The sequence below is a fragment of the Gossypium raimondii genome, chromosome 13 (assembly GCF_025698545.1).
Source record: "Gossypium raimondii isolate GPD5lz chromosome 13, ASM2569854v1, whole genome shotgun sequence".
NCBI lineage: Eukaryota > Viridiplantae > Streptophyta > Magnoliopsida > Malvales > Malvaceae > Gossypium > Gossypium raimondii.
In genome coordinates this window covers 29,298,247-29,312,095 of record NC_068577.1, presented here as the reverse complement: position 1 = coordinate 29,312,095, position 13,849 = coordinate 29,298,247, and the positions used below count along the sequence as shown (strand labels likewise).

At 32.8% G+C, this 13,849-nt stretch overlaps 1 protein-coding gene across 1 annotated transcript; it reads right to left on the bottom strand.

Annotated features, from left to right (window-relative positions):
• Window positions 1-3,804: 3,804 nt before the first annotated feature.
• LOC105781257 (blue copper protein) lies at window positions 3,805-4,845 on the bottom strand. Its single transcript, XM_052627060.1, has 2 exons — window positions 4,683-4,845; window positions 3,805-4,571 (listed from the first exon to the last, which is right to left on the bottom strand). Exons 1-2 carry the CDS (start codon window positions 4,843-4,845, stop codon window positions 3,805-3,807), a joined length of 930 nt encoding a protein of 309 aa, XP_052483020.1.
• Window positions 4,846-13,849: the final 9,004 nt, after the last annotated feature.

The window sequence follows — 13,849 nt, the reverse complement described above, 5'->3', positions numbered from 1 at the left end:
ATTATTATGGCGAACTATGTTAATTTGGTGATATGTATTAATATGAAGAATTGTATTAATTTTCTAAATTATGTATTGTGAGATTTTGAGTTGTATTGTATGTAGGCTAAGCTACTACGTGCCCTATGCTAAATAAAATATGCGAACAATTATTTATGTGAGTTATGTCATGAATGATATGTGAACTGTGTTATGTGTGCAATATATGTTGCATGAAAGTTATATTATTTGTGAACCATGCTCTATTGTGAATTGCGAACTGTGTTATAATGTGTGAGCTCTGCTTAATTGCAAGCCCTATTATACTGAATATTGTGAATGTGTTAAAGAGATATTTTGGCATTGTGACCTTATGGAACCATTGGATATAATTGACATGCCATAGAATTGTGAGTACCCACCCTTATTATTACGATGGACATTGTGCCCGAAGATAGTGTTGGAGAGATAAAGGAATGTCGAGCGTAGCTCCATTCAACGGAAACAGCACAGGGCTCTATGAGTTAGAGTGTTGGAGAGTGTGAGCATTTGTGCTACACTTATAGCGGAGACAGCATAGGGCTCTTTGAGTCCAAAAGTGAGGCGTTATAAGGAGATCCGTTTATCTAATGTGTGGGTGATAGAGTCCACTTATAGGTGGTGATAGAGTCCCCTATATGTTTCATGATCACAAAAATGTCAATTTATCATTTTTTGAGATATATGAGTTACGATGTGGTATGAATGAATTATTATATTGAATGAACTGTTATTTCATATGAACTATTATTTTATGTGAACTGTTTAATCTATGTGAACCGTTTAATTCGTGTGAATTGTTATCTTGTGTGAGTTGTGATAAAAAGTGAATCATTAAGTATGCTTATTTCACCTAAATTGATTAATGTGTTTATTTGTAGTATGTTTGAGCACTCATTGAGCTTTCATAAGCTCACCCACTCTTTTATAATATTGCAGTGACTTAACTTGTGAAGATATGTGGGAGTGAGTCATCCAAGGGATCCAGGTCGACGCTATACCTAGGTATGCCGTTGTGTTCCCAAACCCAATGAGGAAGGCAATGTGGAACCAAATTATAAGATTTAGAATTAGACTTAGTTATAATTGTAGGGTTGTAATTGGAAATTATGGACTCTTTAATTGGTTTAATTTGGAACTTTTACTAGTGCTTTAGATAGATGATTGAATGGTAGATTATGATTGCTTGATGAATGCTTCGATTAATTGATTGACTAACTTATAAGTGCAGGTGAAAGAGTCGTTGGACATTGAGGTAAGACTTTGATGCTAAAGGTTAGTGTTTTAGAAAACAATTGAATGTTTAGTATGCATGAATGTAAAACTAGACTAATTACGTAAATTGTTAGTTGCCTACGAACTAATTAAATGACAAATTTTATGAAATTGCTTGTAATGTCTTAATTGATATTCTGAAACAAGACTTATACGTATAATCCTACAATACTATTTTCAAACCTTGTGAAATGGAGTTTTTCCGATATTTTACTATATTACGATTTAAATCTAATTATATGTTTTTAAACAAAACGGTTTTTCAAGTCCCTATAAATATAGCCCTTTTAAAAATACCTTATTGCATGCATGTATGTTTAACTAAAGTTTTCGAGGTAATTGTCTATTAAATATTAAATTGTGAATTAGTGTTGTTGTTGATTGTTGAACAGAGTAGCACAACGGAAGCATGATATTAGGTTTTTATTAAATATTCCATGATTAATTGTGTGGTGTGATTGGTTGGTTGGTGTGTTTTGTGCTGGTTTAAACGGAAAGTCACTTTGGTGGCTAATGTGACGTTCAAAATTCAGGTCGGACCGTCCCTGCTGGGTTTGAGACACTACATGAAAGTTAAGTGTAATGTGTAACTTCCTTATTATCTTATTAATCTTGTGCTTAATGCACTGTTACTTTTGCGCATAGGTTTCTAAAGTAAAACTCGGTTCAATTTGTGGATCACCGTCATACACCATTGTGATCATCAAATTGTATGAAATGATTGTATTTATGTTTTGGCTCTTACATACATGTACTAGAGAAGTCTTTTAAAAATGCATATATGTTTGTTTCATGCTACCTTAAATTTGTAATGGTTGTGGGTGTCAAATTTTATTTTGAACACTTTTGATAGGTCGTGAGCCAAAGATGAAATCTTTATATCAATTGCATGCATGCATATGGATTGCTTTATCTTAAATTTGAAATGAAACTTGACTTTGAGTGGTTCTATATATGTCATAATCTTGATTGTTTTATGGAAAATATCACTGGCTTTTGGGTTCAACTTAAAGCGAGTTTTATGCCCATCATATTAGGAGTTGTTTTGGGTGGTACATCTCCTCACCTTTTCAAACCATTTTTAAATGCTTATAACAAGATTCTAAATACTTCGTTGAAATGTTTTAAAAAATAAATTTTTAATTTTTAATATTTTAAAGAAAATTAAATATTTTATTCCCAAAATATTTTGAAAGTATCTCCTCATGAGATTTGTTACAAAAAAACATAGTTCCAATCAATATAGGGTCATTAACAGGCTGCCTTCTATTTTCCATGTGTCGTTGTGAAGATATGGGTGTAAGAAGAAAACATAAACTGACGTAAGCAAATCCAACCTTCATCCAAATATTCCAACCAAATTGAATGAATCATACGAGGCCGGTTTTGGTTATTATTTGATCATCTTTCTTATGAAGATTATGTAACAGAATCGAATAATCAAGGTTGTAAGACCAGACCGGATTGATTAATTCAAAGCTAACCAGAAAACTGTTTGGTGTGGCTCAATCATATAGATTTTATATTAAAATAGTCCTTCAACTATTACATTTTGTTTGACTAAGCCTTAAATTATTATTTAGTTGAATAAGCAAAGCCCTAGATTCTAATATTGAAGTTCAATGTCTTGTCTTAATTGCCTGTTGATGCAATAGAAATTATATAAATTTTACATCAACATAAAATTTAAGAGTAATTGGAATTTTCAAAAAGTGATTAAGTGTGTTGTATATATAAATTTTAAATTTTTATTTTATTTAATAAACTATTTTCATCAAATTTACATTAACATAAATTAATCTAAAATTTCAAATATTTTTATTTTAATATTAAAATCAAAAGTTTTCTTGAGTAAAAATCATAAGCCAAGATGCTCATTTAACTACAAAAATAATATAAAGGCTTGTTTAAACCATGTATAATAGTTGAAGGTATTTCTTAATATATTAGCCAATAAAAAGGTTAAATTTGGTAAAAAAATAAAATCAAGAATAACAAAATCGATTACAAATTGATAAATCAAGTTTTTAAATAAAATTTGGGGATTTTTATTGCGTTTTTGGTTAATTTTCATCTTAGATTTTTTTAAGTGATTTTTCTTGATTTTATATTTTTATTAATCTTTTAATTATTATCATTTCTTTTAATGTTGCAAAATAGAATGCGCAGTTTCCATTTCATTCTTTTCAATTATGCCAAAAATTTGTGGTAGGAGAAAGGATTGCGTTTATTACAGTTATAAACATACTCAAAATCGTAAGGGTGACTAGGCAAAGACAGATTGTAAAATAAAAATAACAAGGCACCCCTTGTATTAAATTGTAGTAAATGCTTAAACAATTTGACACTGTTTAACTGGAAATCAATTAGACTTAGATGTAATATAAAAGATTACTATTCTCAGACAATAACGTATTATAATAAATGGTGGTCAGTGGTCACACTTAAAATTATTGCAAGTAATTCTGCCAAACAAAACATGGTTCTCTGACGATAGAATGGCTGATCAAATCAAATCCATGGATAGGGAGATGGAGTTGGAGCCCAAGGGTCAGATGGTGTTGTTGTCACAGAAGGTGTAGCTGCTGTCCATGGTGCAGGGCCTGGAGCCCAAGGTTGAGATCGTGTTGCTGGCACAGAAGGTGCAGCCGGTGCCCAGGGTGCAGGGGCTGGAGCACAAGGGTTAGATGGTGTTGCTGGCACAGTAGGTGTAGTTGGTGCCCAAGGTGCAGGGCCTGGAGCCCAAGGTTCAGATGGTGTTGCTAGCACAGAAGGTGTAGTCGGTGCCCAGGGTGCAGGGGCTGGAGCCCAAGGTTCATATGGTGTTGCTGGCACAGAAGGTGTAGCCGGTGTTGGTGCTACTGCCAGTGAAGGTGTGGATGGTGCCCAAGGTGCAGGAGCTGGAGTCCAAGGTTGAGTTGGTGTTGTAGGCATTGAAAGTGCAGGAGTTGGAGCCCAATGTTGAGTTGGTGTTGCAGGCACTGAAGGAGTGACTGGTAGTCGAGGTGCAGGAGCAGGTGTTGCAGGCACTGAAGGTTGAGTTGGAGCCGGGGCTGGTGCCAAGCCGAAGGGATATTGAACAAAGACAGTAAGCTTTTGGGCATACATGGAACAATGGCTAGCAACACCACAGATGTACCACTTCTTTCCTGGAGTCTTAAGAACAATCGTATCGTTCCCAGATGTGAGAGCTTGGTTTTCCGGTGGAATGTCACAATTCTTGAAGCCCGTACCGTTTACTTTAAACACATTGTGATATCCTTTAGGATACTGAAACACTGCAAAATAAAAATAAAAATATTATATGACAATGTGAAACTGAAATACGCTACACATTCAATATAATCATATATGTAAACTAAAACCAACTTCGTTGTCTCAGTATATACCTAATTTATCGCCAACACGAAATACTTTATCCTTTGCCCAAGCTTGATAATCGAAACCGGTTGTCCATCCACTGTCATCCCCGACGATATAATCCGTCGCTAAGGCCATTGCAGGAAGAAATATGGCAACAATGGTGAGCATGACAAGCTTGTTAGAAGCCATTAATGGAAGCTCAACAAACACCTTCTCTTTTTCTTCTTTTTTTTTTTTTTTGATTGATTGTGGTTTGGCTAAGTACGTATTTATAGTTTAATGATCCATTAGCCTAATGAAATTTCATGAAAAAGGGTTTGAAATTCTGAGGAGCCGGCGATAGTCTGCATTCGAACATTGGGTTATTCCTAGGCAACATGTTTCGCTGAAAGTTAAGGGGTGTATTTCAAAAACAAATTAAAAACGGGAATATTTAATGATTTTTGTTTCTTTTCTTTGATGAGATGCTTCAAAATGTAATAATATTCAACAGAAAAGTTCAAATTGCAAGCCTACAAAGTTTTACGATTTTATTAAGGTTGTAGGATTTGATTTTTAAAAATTTATTTTATCATTTATATGATTAATTGAGTCATGTTACTTACCAATCGAATCTAAAGAATTATTTAAAATTTATACATTTTATAAAGAAATAAATAGTATTATAATAGTATTTTATCTTTTTAGATTTTATATAAAATCTAGAAAAATTTACGATTTGAACCTCAATGAATCATGAATTTTAATATTTCGACTTTACTATTTAAACAAAATTTCGTTTGGTTTTCGAATTAATCTTTTGCAAATATATTTATTACATATTTTTCCATATTATATATTTAAAATATTATATTTTATATTCATATTTTAATATTTATCCAATACTAATATTTTAAAGTAAATGAACAAAATGCAGTGTAAGTAACTATGATTTCATGTCGAGGATATTAGGTGTTGTTTTATAATCACTTAATGGTATTATAAGCATTATAACATTTTAAAAATAAAAAATCAATTAACTGCTCTCAAATTTTATGTACTCAATTGAATTTATAAACTAATATAATTAGTCAAATAAGTCCTTCGGCCAACGTTGAACATTAGCATTTAGCGGCAATGCTGATGTGGTCGCTAACAAATGTCACATCAACAAAAAATAAAAAAGATTATTTTTAAAATAAGTACATAATGAATCTGGACAATTGATTGTCTAAGTTTATTTGAATATGGACACCTATTTATCCAGATACATTTTGAAACTATAAAGAACATAAAAATAATTAAAATTAAAAAAATAAAATCTATAAATATTATTAGGAGTTAATTAGAAATCATAAAAATTTATTAAAAAATAACTTACTGTTTTTATATTTTGAGTAAAAAATGAACATCAACAACTTATATAAGAATATCAAGATTAACAAGTTTTTTATATATTTTTAATCTCATTTACAGGATAGCTTTTTGGCACGAAAAATTGTCTATCAAACAATGCCTTAAGCCACCCCTAGGTAATTCAATACATAGATTAAATCGGTCAAGTTTATCAATTTCTACAACCTATAATTCAATTAAGCATGCATTCTATTTATATACCAATTTATCATGTGGTATACTTAACATCTTAAATCTATTAAAGGTGTAATAAATCGAACTAATTAGTCTAAAATTAGAAAATTTAGAATCAATTATTATCAAACTAAATTTACAATTTATTCACAAAATCCTATTAACATGCTCCTAACCAATCACTTTTATTTCTATAAGCACATAGAAGCATGCAAAATAAAAATTTTAAAAACTATTAAAACTAAGAAAAGTAACATAAAATTTTAAAAAGTAACACCCCTCGCCAGGTCCGATCGCCAGATCCGAGTTTTAGGATGGTACAACAGTTACCGAAACATTCACAGGCCAATCATAACATTGAATTCAATTTAAACCATCAAGTTGTTCTAAATACATGCACAATAGAAGTTATAAACCAAACAGAGACTAAATTGAGCATACAAACATAGTTTAATAAATTCGAGCATGATTAAAGACCAATTTAAAAATTTTCAAAACTTGAAACTAGGTATCGATACAAAAGGAACAAGTATCTATATTTTTATCAAATGCAGTATCGGTACAGTTTTGGCATTCTACCATTTTCAAAACACTATTCATTTGGTCAAGTATCGATACCTTGGTCCCTCGTATCAATACTTTTACCCAGATGGTCAAAATCACAAATTCATTTCATGCCCAAATCTATATCTTAGCTCATAGATACATATAGGTACACAATAAAGTTGCAAAGAACTCATTCAATCCATTACAAACATACAAAAAATATGCCACATTTGGCACCAACATAACCATCAATATAAATTCACAATCCATAGCAAAACACTTAACTATTTTATATCATAAGCTAGGTCACATACATCTCAATATTTAAGGTTGTCGTTCACACTTGCAATACCATTCAACATTTACTAAAGTTACCATATGCACATGTTTATATTTATATATATCCAAATTCAACAATGCCAACACACAAGCACCTACTAATTCATTTATATAACATCATCCAAACTGATACGAGTCACAAAGGCCTTAGGATGCGTACACGAAAGAAAGAGAAAATCAAGATTCACTTTCTTGTTTTCAAGAAAATCAAGAAACCGAATCTTGACCCAATATTGCTGTTTGGAGCGATTTCAAGAATCAAGAAAATCAAGATTTCAAATCTTGGAAATCTTGGTCCAAGAAACCAAATCTTGCAACCAAAGCGCATTGGATCTCCATTACGAGCATCAACGAACCAATTTCGGTAGAAGATGGAATACAAGCCCAAGTTCTTGAAGGCAAGGCCCAATAAGATGATTCCTAGCCCAAACAAGAAGACAAACCATACTTACTTGAAAATCAGGCCAAATTGTCAAAGTGGTCCAATTTGTAAAGTTTTATTTTTTAAATACTTAGTTTAAATTTTTATGTAGATATTCAGTCCAAGAGGCCCAATTAAAAGCCCTTGGCTGAATTTCCATTTAAATATTAAAATAATTAGGAGTTTTTTTATTTTTAGTTTTCTAATTAGATTAGGAAAACACTTGAGAGGCCTATATAAAGGCTTGGCCACCACCTTGTTATTCACTTCTCAAATATATTAAAATTTGATTTGTTTAAGTGCAGAATTCTCCTTGGGTTTTTCTCCAAGAATTCTCTCTTGAGTTTTCTTTAGAAGTTGTTTTAACAATCTTTTGATTGTGGGAACCATCTTCAGCCTTCTTCTTGCCATTGATATTCTTTGGAGGGGAGATTAGAGCCATTTGAAGAGAGTTGTGAAATCTTTCGGGATTTCAAGGCTTCTTAGGACTTATCTTTTAATTTCTTGCTGTCAATTTTTTTCTTTTAAATTATGCTTGTGTTGATTTTATCTAATCACTTTGTTTGCTATTCTTGTTGCGTTTCAGGTGTTCCAAAGCATTCCAAATCTGATTCGCCCTCTTCTTTATTAAAGATCAGATCGCCCCTTTTATTCTTGGCAGCAAAATTTGTTCAAAATCCCTAAATTCCTTGTTCTTGCCGATTTCTTCTTTTCAGATTTGGGTTGTTTTGATTGCTGGAATTTTGGGGAAATTTAACTTGCTATTTGTGTCTTTCTTTTCAGATTCGGCAGATTGGAGTATTCTTTGGGGTTCAATTACATGTTCTTAATTCCCCAAGAACCTTTATTAACAATTATTCCTATTCTCAATTTGATTCTTTGCTGATTTGGGGATTTTTATTCCAGATCTGGAAATTCAAAGTTCTAATCTTTTAATTTCTGTTTTGTTTCAGATCTGATTGTTTCAAACTTTCGTAGGAGTTTCCCGTGACTTGACAACTCGATCTTGGTCCGCGCGCAACCCTCTATGACAAACTTTGCCACAAGCCATCCATCATTTAGTAGGTTACCATATACGCTTTTATACAAAAATAACTATACCAAAACATACTGACTATCATAAAATACTGTACTGATTTTAAGGTCTTCATTGAGTTCACCAAAGAGTCCCTTCAACCAAAAGGCTTCTTTAGAAGCCTCAGTAATCGCCATGTACCCAGCTTCAGTGGTAGACAAAGTGACTATAGTTTGCCAAGTGTCTTTCCAACTGATTGCACAACCTCCGATTGTAAAGACATAACCTATGAGAGATCTTCTTCTATCAAGGTCTCCAGCAAAATCAGCATCAACATACCCAATGACTCCATCTCTAGTTCTTCCAAACTGTAAGCAAACATCAGTAGTACCTCGTAAGTATCTTAAAATCCACTAACTTGCTTTCCAGTATTCTTTGTCAGGATTCACTATGTATCTGTTGACTGCATAGACTGCATATGATAAATCTGGACGTGAAGAAACTATAGCATACATGACAGATCCCACTGCACTAGAATATGAAACATGTGGCATGTACTCAATCTCTTCATATGATTGTGGAGACAAAGCTGATGAAAGCCTGAAATGGACTGCTAAAAAAGTACTAACAGGTTTAACACTCAGCATATTGAACCTACAAAGAACTTTCTCAATGTACCCCTTCTGACTTAGGTACAATTTACTTGATTTTTTATCTCTAAGAATCTCCATACCAAGTATCTTCTTTGCTGGTCTCATATCTTTCATCTCAAATTCTTCACTTAGTTGGGTTTTAACCTTACTTATCTCTCATTTATCTTTCGCTGCTATCAACATGTCATCAACATAAAGGAGTAGATACACAAAAGAACCATCACTATTTTTCTTAAAGTAAACACAACTATCGAAGCTACTTCTTTTGAAATCATGAGCAGTCATAAAGGAATCAAACCTTTTATACCATTGTCTTGGTGACTATTTCAAACTATAAAAGGGACTTTTTCAGCAAGCAAATATAGTCTTCTTTTTTTAAGACTGTAAAACCCTATGGTTGTTGCATGTAAATATCCTCATCAAGTTCTCCATACAAAGATACAATTTTTACATCTAACTGCTCAAGCTCCAAATCATGCATGACCATAATACCAAGTAAAGCTCGAATCGAACTATGCTTCACAACTGGGGAGAACACATCTGTAAAGTCCACTATTATAATTCATCTGTAACCCTTTGCATCAAGCCTTGCTTTATATATGGGTTCTTCAACTCCTGAAGTCCCTTCTTTCTTTTTAAACACTCATTTACAATGAACAATCTTTTTATCTTTAGAAAGTTTCACAAGATCCCATGTTCTATTTTTGTGGAGTGATTCCATCTCCTCTTGCATAGCAAACATCCACTTTTTTAAGTCTTCACAGCTAACCGCCTCAAAATAATTAGATGGCTCTTGGTTTGTATCTATATCTTCTGTCACAATTAAATCATAAGTAACTAGATCAGCCTCGCCATACTTCTTTGAAGGTTTAATTTCTCTTCTAGTTCTGTCTTTGGCGATAGAGTATTGTGGTGAAGAAACAACTCTATTTTGAATTTTTGTACTGCTTGAGGAGTCGACTCTATTGTAGATTCTATATTAATTTGATGCTCCACATACTTTTGATGTTCTTTATTAGAAGAGTCTTCAAGAGATAAGTTAGGTAGCATAGCAATTTCATCAAAAACAACATCTCTGCTAATCACAACTTTTCTATTTTCAAGACACCATAACTTATACCCTTTTACACTAGCTTTATAACCAAGAAAAACACATTTAATGGATCTCGGCTCCAATTTTCCATTATCAACATGAGCATACGCAGGACGCCCAAAGATCTTTAAATCAGAATAATCAGTAGGATTACCATACCATACCTCTTGTGGAGTCTTTTTCTCATTGGCAATGGATGGAGATTGGTTGATCAAAAAAATGCAATAGAGGTTGCTTCGACCCAAAACGACTTCTGCAAGTTAGCATTCGACAACTTACATCGAACTTTCTCTATGATTGCTCTGTTTATTCATTCTACAGCGCCATTTTGTTGTGGAGTATGACGAACTGTCAAGTGTCTCACGATCCCTTCTGACTTGCATAGCTCATTAAGCTCATTAAACTCATTAAAATAGAACTCCAAGCCATTGTTTGTGCAGAGGTGTTTTATTTATTTTCCCGTATGTTTTTCAATCATAGTTTTTCAAGACTTAAATACAGAAAACACATTGCTTTTCTGCTTCAGGAAGAACACCCAAACTTTTCTGAAAAATTCATCAATAAAATTTAGCATATAATTAGCTCCACCTCTCGAAGGCACTCTAGATGGCCCCCATAGACCAGAATGAATATGCTCTAATGTTCCCTTTGGGTTATGGATTTCTCTGGTGAATCGAACTCTATTTTTCTTCCCAATAAATGCAATGCTCACAGAACTTCAGTTTGCAAATTCTTTCCCCATCAAGAAGTCCTCTTTTGCTCAATTCTGCCATGCCATTCTCACTCATATGCCCTAGGCGCATATACCAAAGTTTAGTAATATCATCATCTAACAAGGAAGAGGAAGCAACAACTCCATCACCAATAACAGTAGAACCCTGCAAAACATATAACTTGGTAGTCTTTCTCTGCCCTTTCATCACAACAAAGGAACCTTTGAAAATCTTCAAAACCCGACTTTCAGCTATGTATTTGTACCCTTTTGAATCAAGAGTACTCAAAGAAATTAAATTTCTCTTCAATTCTGTAACATGTCACACGTCACTAAGTGTTTTGACAACTCCGTCAAACATCTTAACTTTAATTGTTCAAACACCTACAATTTTACACGAAGCATTATTTCTCATCAAAATAACACCTTCAAACACTGTTTCATAAGTTGTAAACCAATCCCGATTAGGACTTATGTGGAAGGTGTAGCCTGAATAATGGATCCACTCCTGGCTCATTTTAGAATTGTTGACAAAAGTGACTAGAAGTTCACCATCGTTGTAGTCTTCTACAACATCAACTTCACCGGATTTTTCTGGTTGTTTTCCCTTTTGATTCGCAGCCTCCCTTTTGATCTTGTTCTGCAGCTTATAGCACTTAGATTTGATGTGTCCTTTCTTCTTACAGAAGTTACAAGTTTTAACTCTGTTTGAAGACTTTGATCTATCTTTAGATTTACCGCGAGGATTATGTTCTTGTGTCCTTCCACGATCATCATCAACATTCCAATCTTATCTCTCATGAACAATGAGACCCTCTCCATAAAAGTAGGGTTTAACCATAAGATATTTCATCTTATCATACGAGGTCAATGAACCATAAACCTCATCAACTGTGAGAGACTCGCTGCTATATAAAATTGTGTCTCTAAGACGAGGTCAACGAACAAAGTAGAATCAATCCTAGATCTTCCCTATCATACTAAACCTCCATAGCCTCCAAGTTTCAGAGAATTTCTTTAAACATTATTAAGTGTTCGTACACAGACGCACATTCTTCCAAACGATGAGCATAAAGACTCTGCTTCATATGCAACTGGCTATTAGAGTTTTTGACATACATATTTGTTCCAGCCTCTTCCATAATACAATAGCGGTCTTCTCCTTCATCACATCCTGCAAAATTTTGTTAGACGAATGCAGATGTAACTGTGTTAACGCCTTTCGATCCTTACGCTTCTTCTCTTCCTCCGTCCATGTCGAAGGCATCTTATCAATCCTTAGTAGGGCAATCCTCTAAGTCCATCTATGCAAGAACTACCTGCATCTTTATCTGCCACAACACAAATCTGGTATTACGATCCAACAGCGAAATTTCATCCTTCAAATACGTCATTACCGTGATTGAGATGAACAACCCAAAATCTTTGATCCTAATTTGTAAAAAATAAAATGTCGATAATGACAATATATCACAAAGAAAAGAGAAAAAAAATCAAGAACACACAGATTTTTACGTGGAAACCCTTTCGGGAAAAAACCACGGGTAGAGGAGAAGAAAATTCACTATGTCGATTTCAAATGATTACAAGAGGAGTAGACTATGTCTATTTATAGGCTAGTAAAACCATATTCTAATAGCAGTGTAGTAAGATTGAAACACCTTATTCTAATCAATATCAAAGAGACAGAGTTTAATAAGGTTTAAAAAACCTTATTCTAAAAATAAAATAAAATAAGTGTAGTTCTATATGGATTTTACTTTTATTTTATTTTACTATTTTATTTTATTTAAATAAGGATTCAGATCACTCAATTCTAACATATCCTATGTACATATTACCTTCTATCACACATTTATAAACATGTTATACCATTAACCATCCATCACATATGTTTCAACCATATCAACTAACTTACTCAACCATAACCACTTTTATGTTATTATCGTTTCATAGATATATACCTCAAATATGGCATTCAAGCATTTCCATTTCAACCAATTAACACACATATAGACTCCAAGCCTTATATACCTATTATACACACATTCAAAACAAGTATTATAAATATGGACTATTTCATCAACTTTCAAAATCAATACTTAACTATATCGAAACCTATTTACATGCCACAAAATCGAGCTTTAAACGATAGAAAGACTATTGAAACAATATCAGGATAGTTTGAGCTCCTAACAATCCATTAAACAAGTTTTTTAAGTCGGTGACCTACAGGAAAACCAACTTACCTCAGGTTCTAAATAGACACATGTTACTTAGCTGGGTAAAGTTTGCCTATCATGGGAAATCACATATCAAAAAGGTGAGTTCAACATTTATCATACCATATAGTACCTCAATCATATAACATTTCAATTACCATGTAAAAAACAATTAATCATTTAAATCAATTCACTATCTTAACATATCATACAATCTATTTATCTATAATACATCTCATTTCAAATTAATGTCAAACATTATTTTCATTTCATAATTTGAATTCTCAATCCAAATCATATTAAACCATATGAACTTCATTCTCATATCATATCAATTCATCTTTATACTAAATAGATATTGAATGTTAATTTAGTATCAAACACTACTTTATTTCCTAGTATAAACTTTGAATCACATTCATCGATTTGTCACATTTTCATATTGGTCCCTTGGGCTTGTATAACTAATTCTCAATATCTTTAAATATATCATCCGATCATCATATCAACTCATTTCACCAATAGCCATTTTGTTTCACATTTTTCTTCAATTTCTTATCCATTTGTCATCTCAATATCAAATACTACATCTCATATTCAATTTTCCAATTTCATGGATTTCA

Bases quoted from the DNA above. Each gene is read 5' to 3' on its own strand.
- LOC105781257 (XM_052627060.1), bottom strand. From the start codon at position 4,845: ATGGCTTCTAACAAGCTTGTCATGCTCACCATTGTTGCCATATTTCTT. The intron at 4,572-4,682 runs GTATATACTGAG...TTTATTTTGCAG, and splicing joins TCGTGTTGGCGATAAATTAG to TGTTTCAGTATCCTAAAGGA.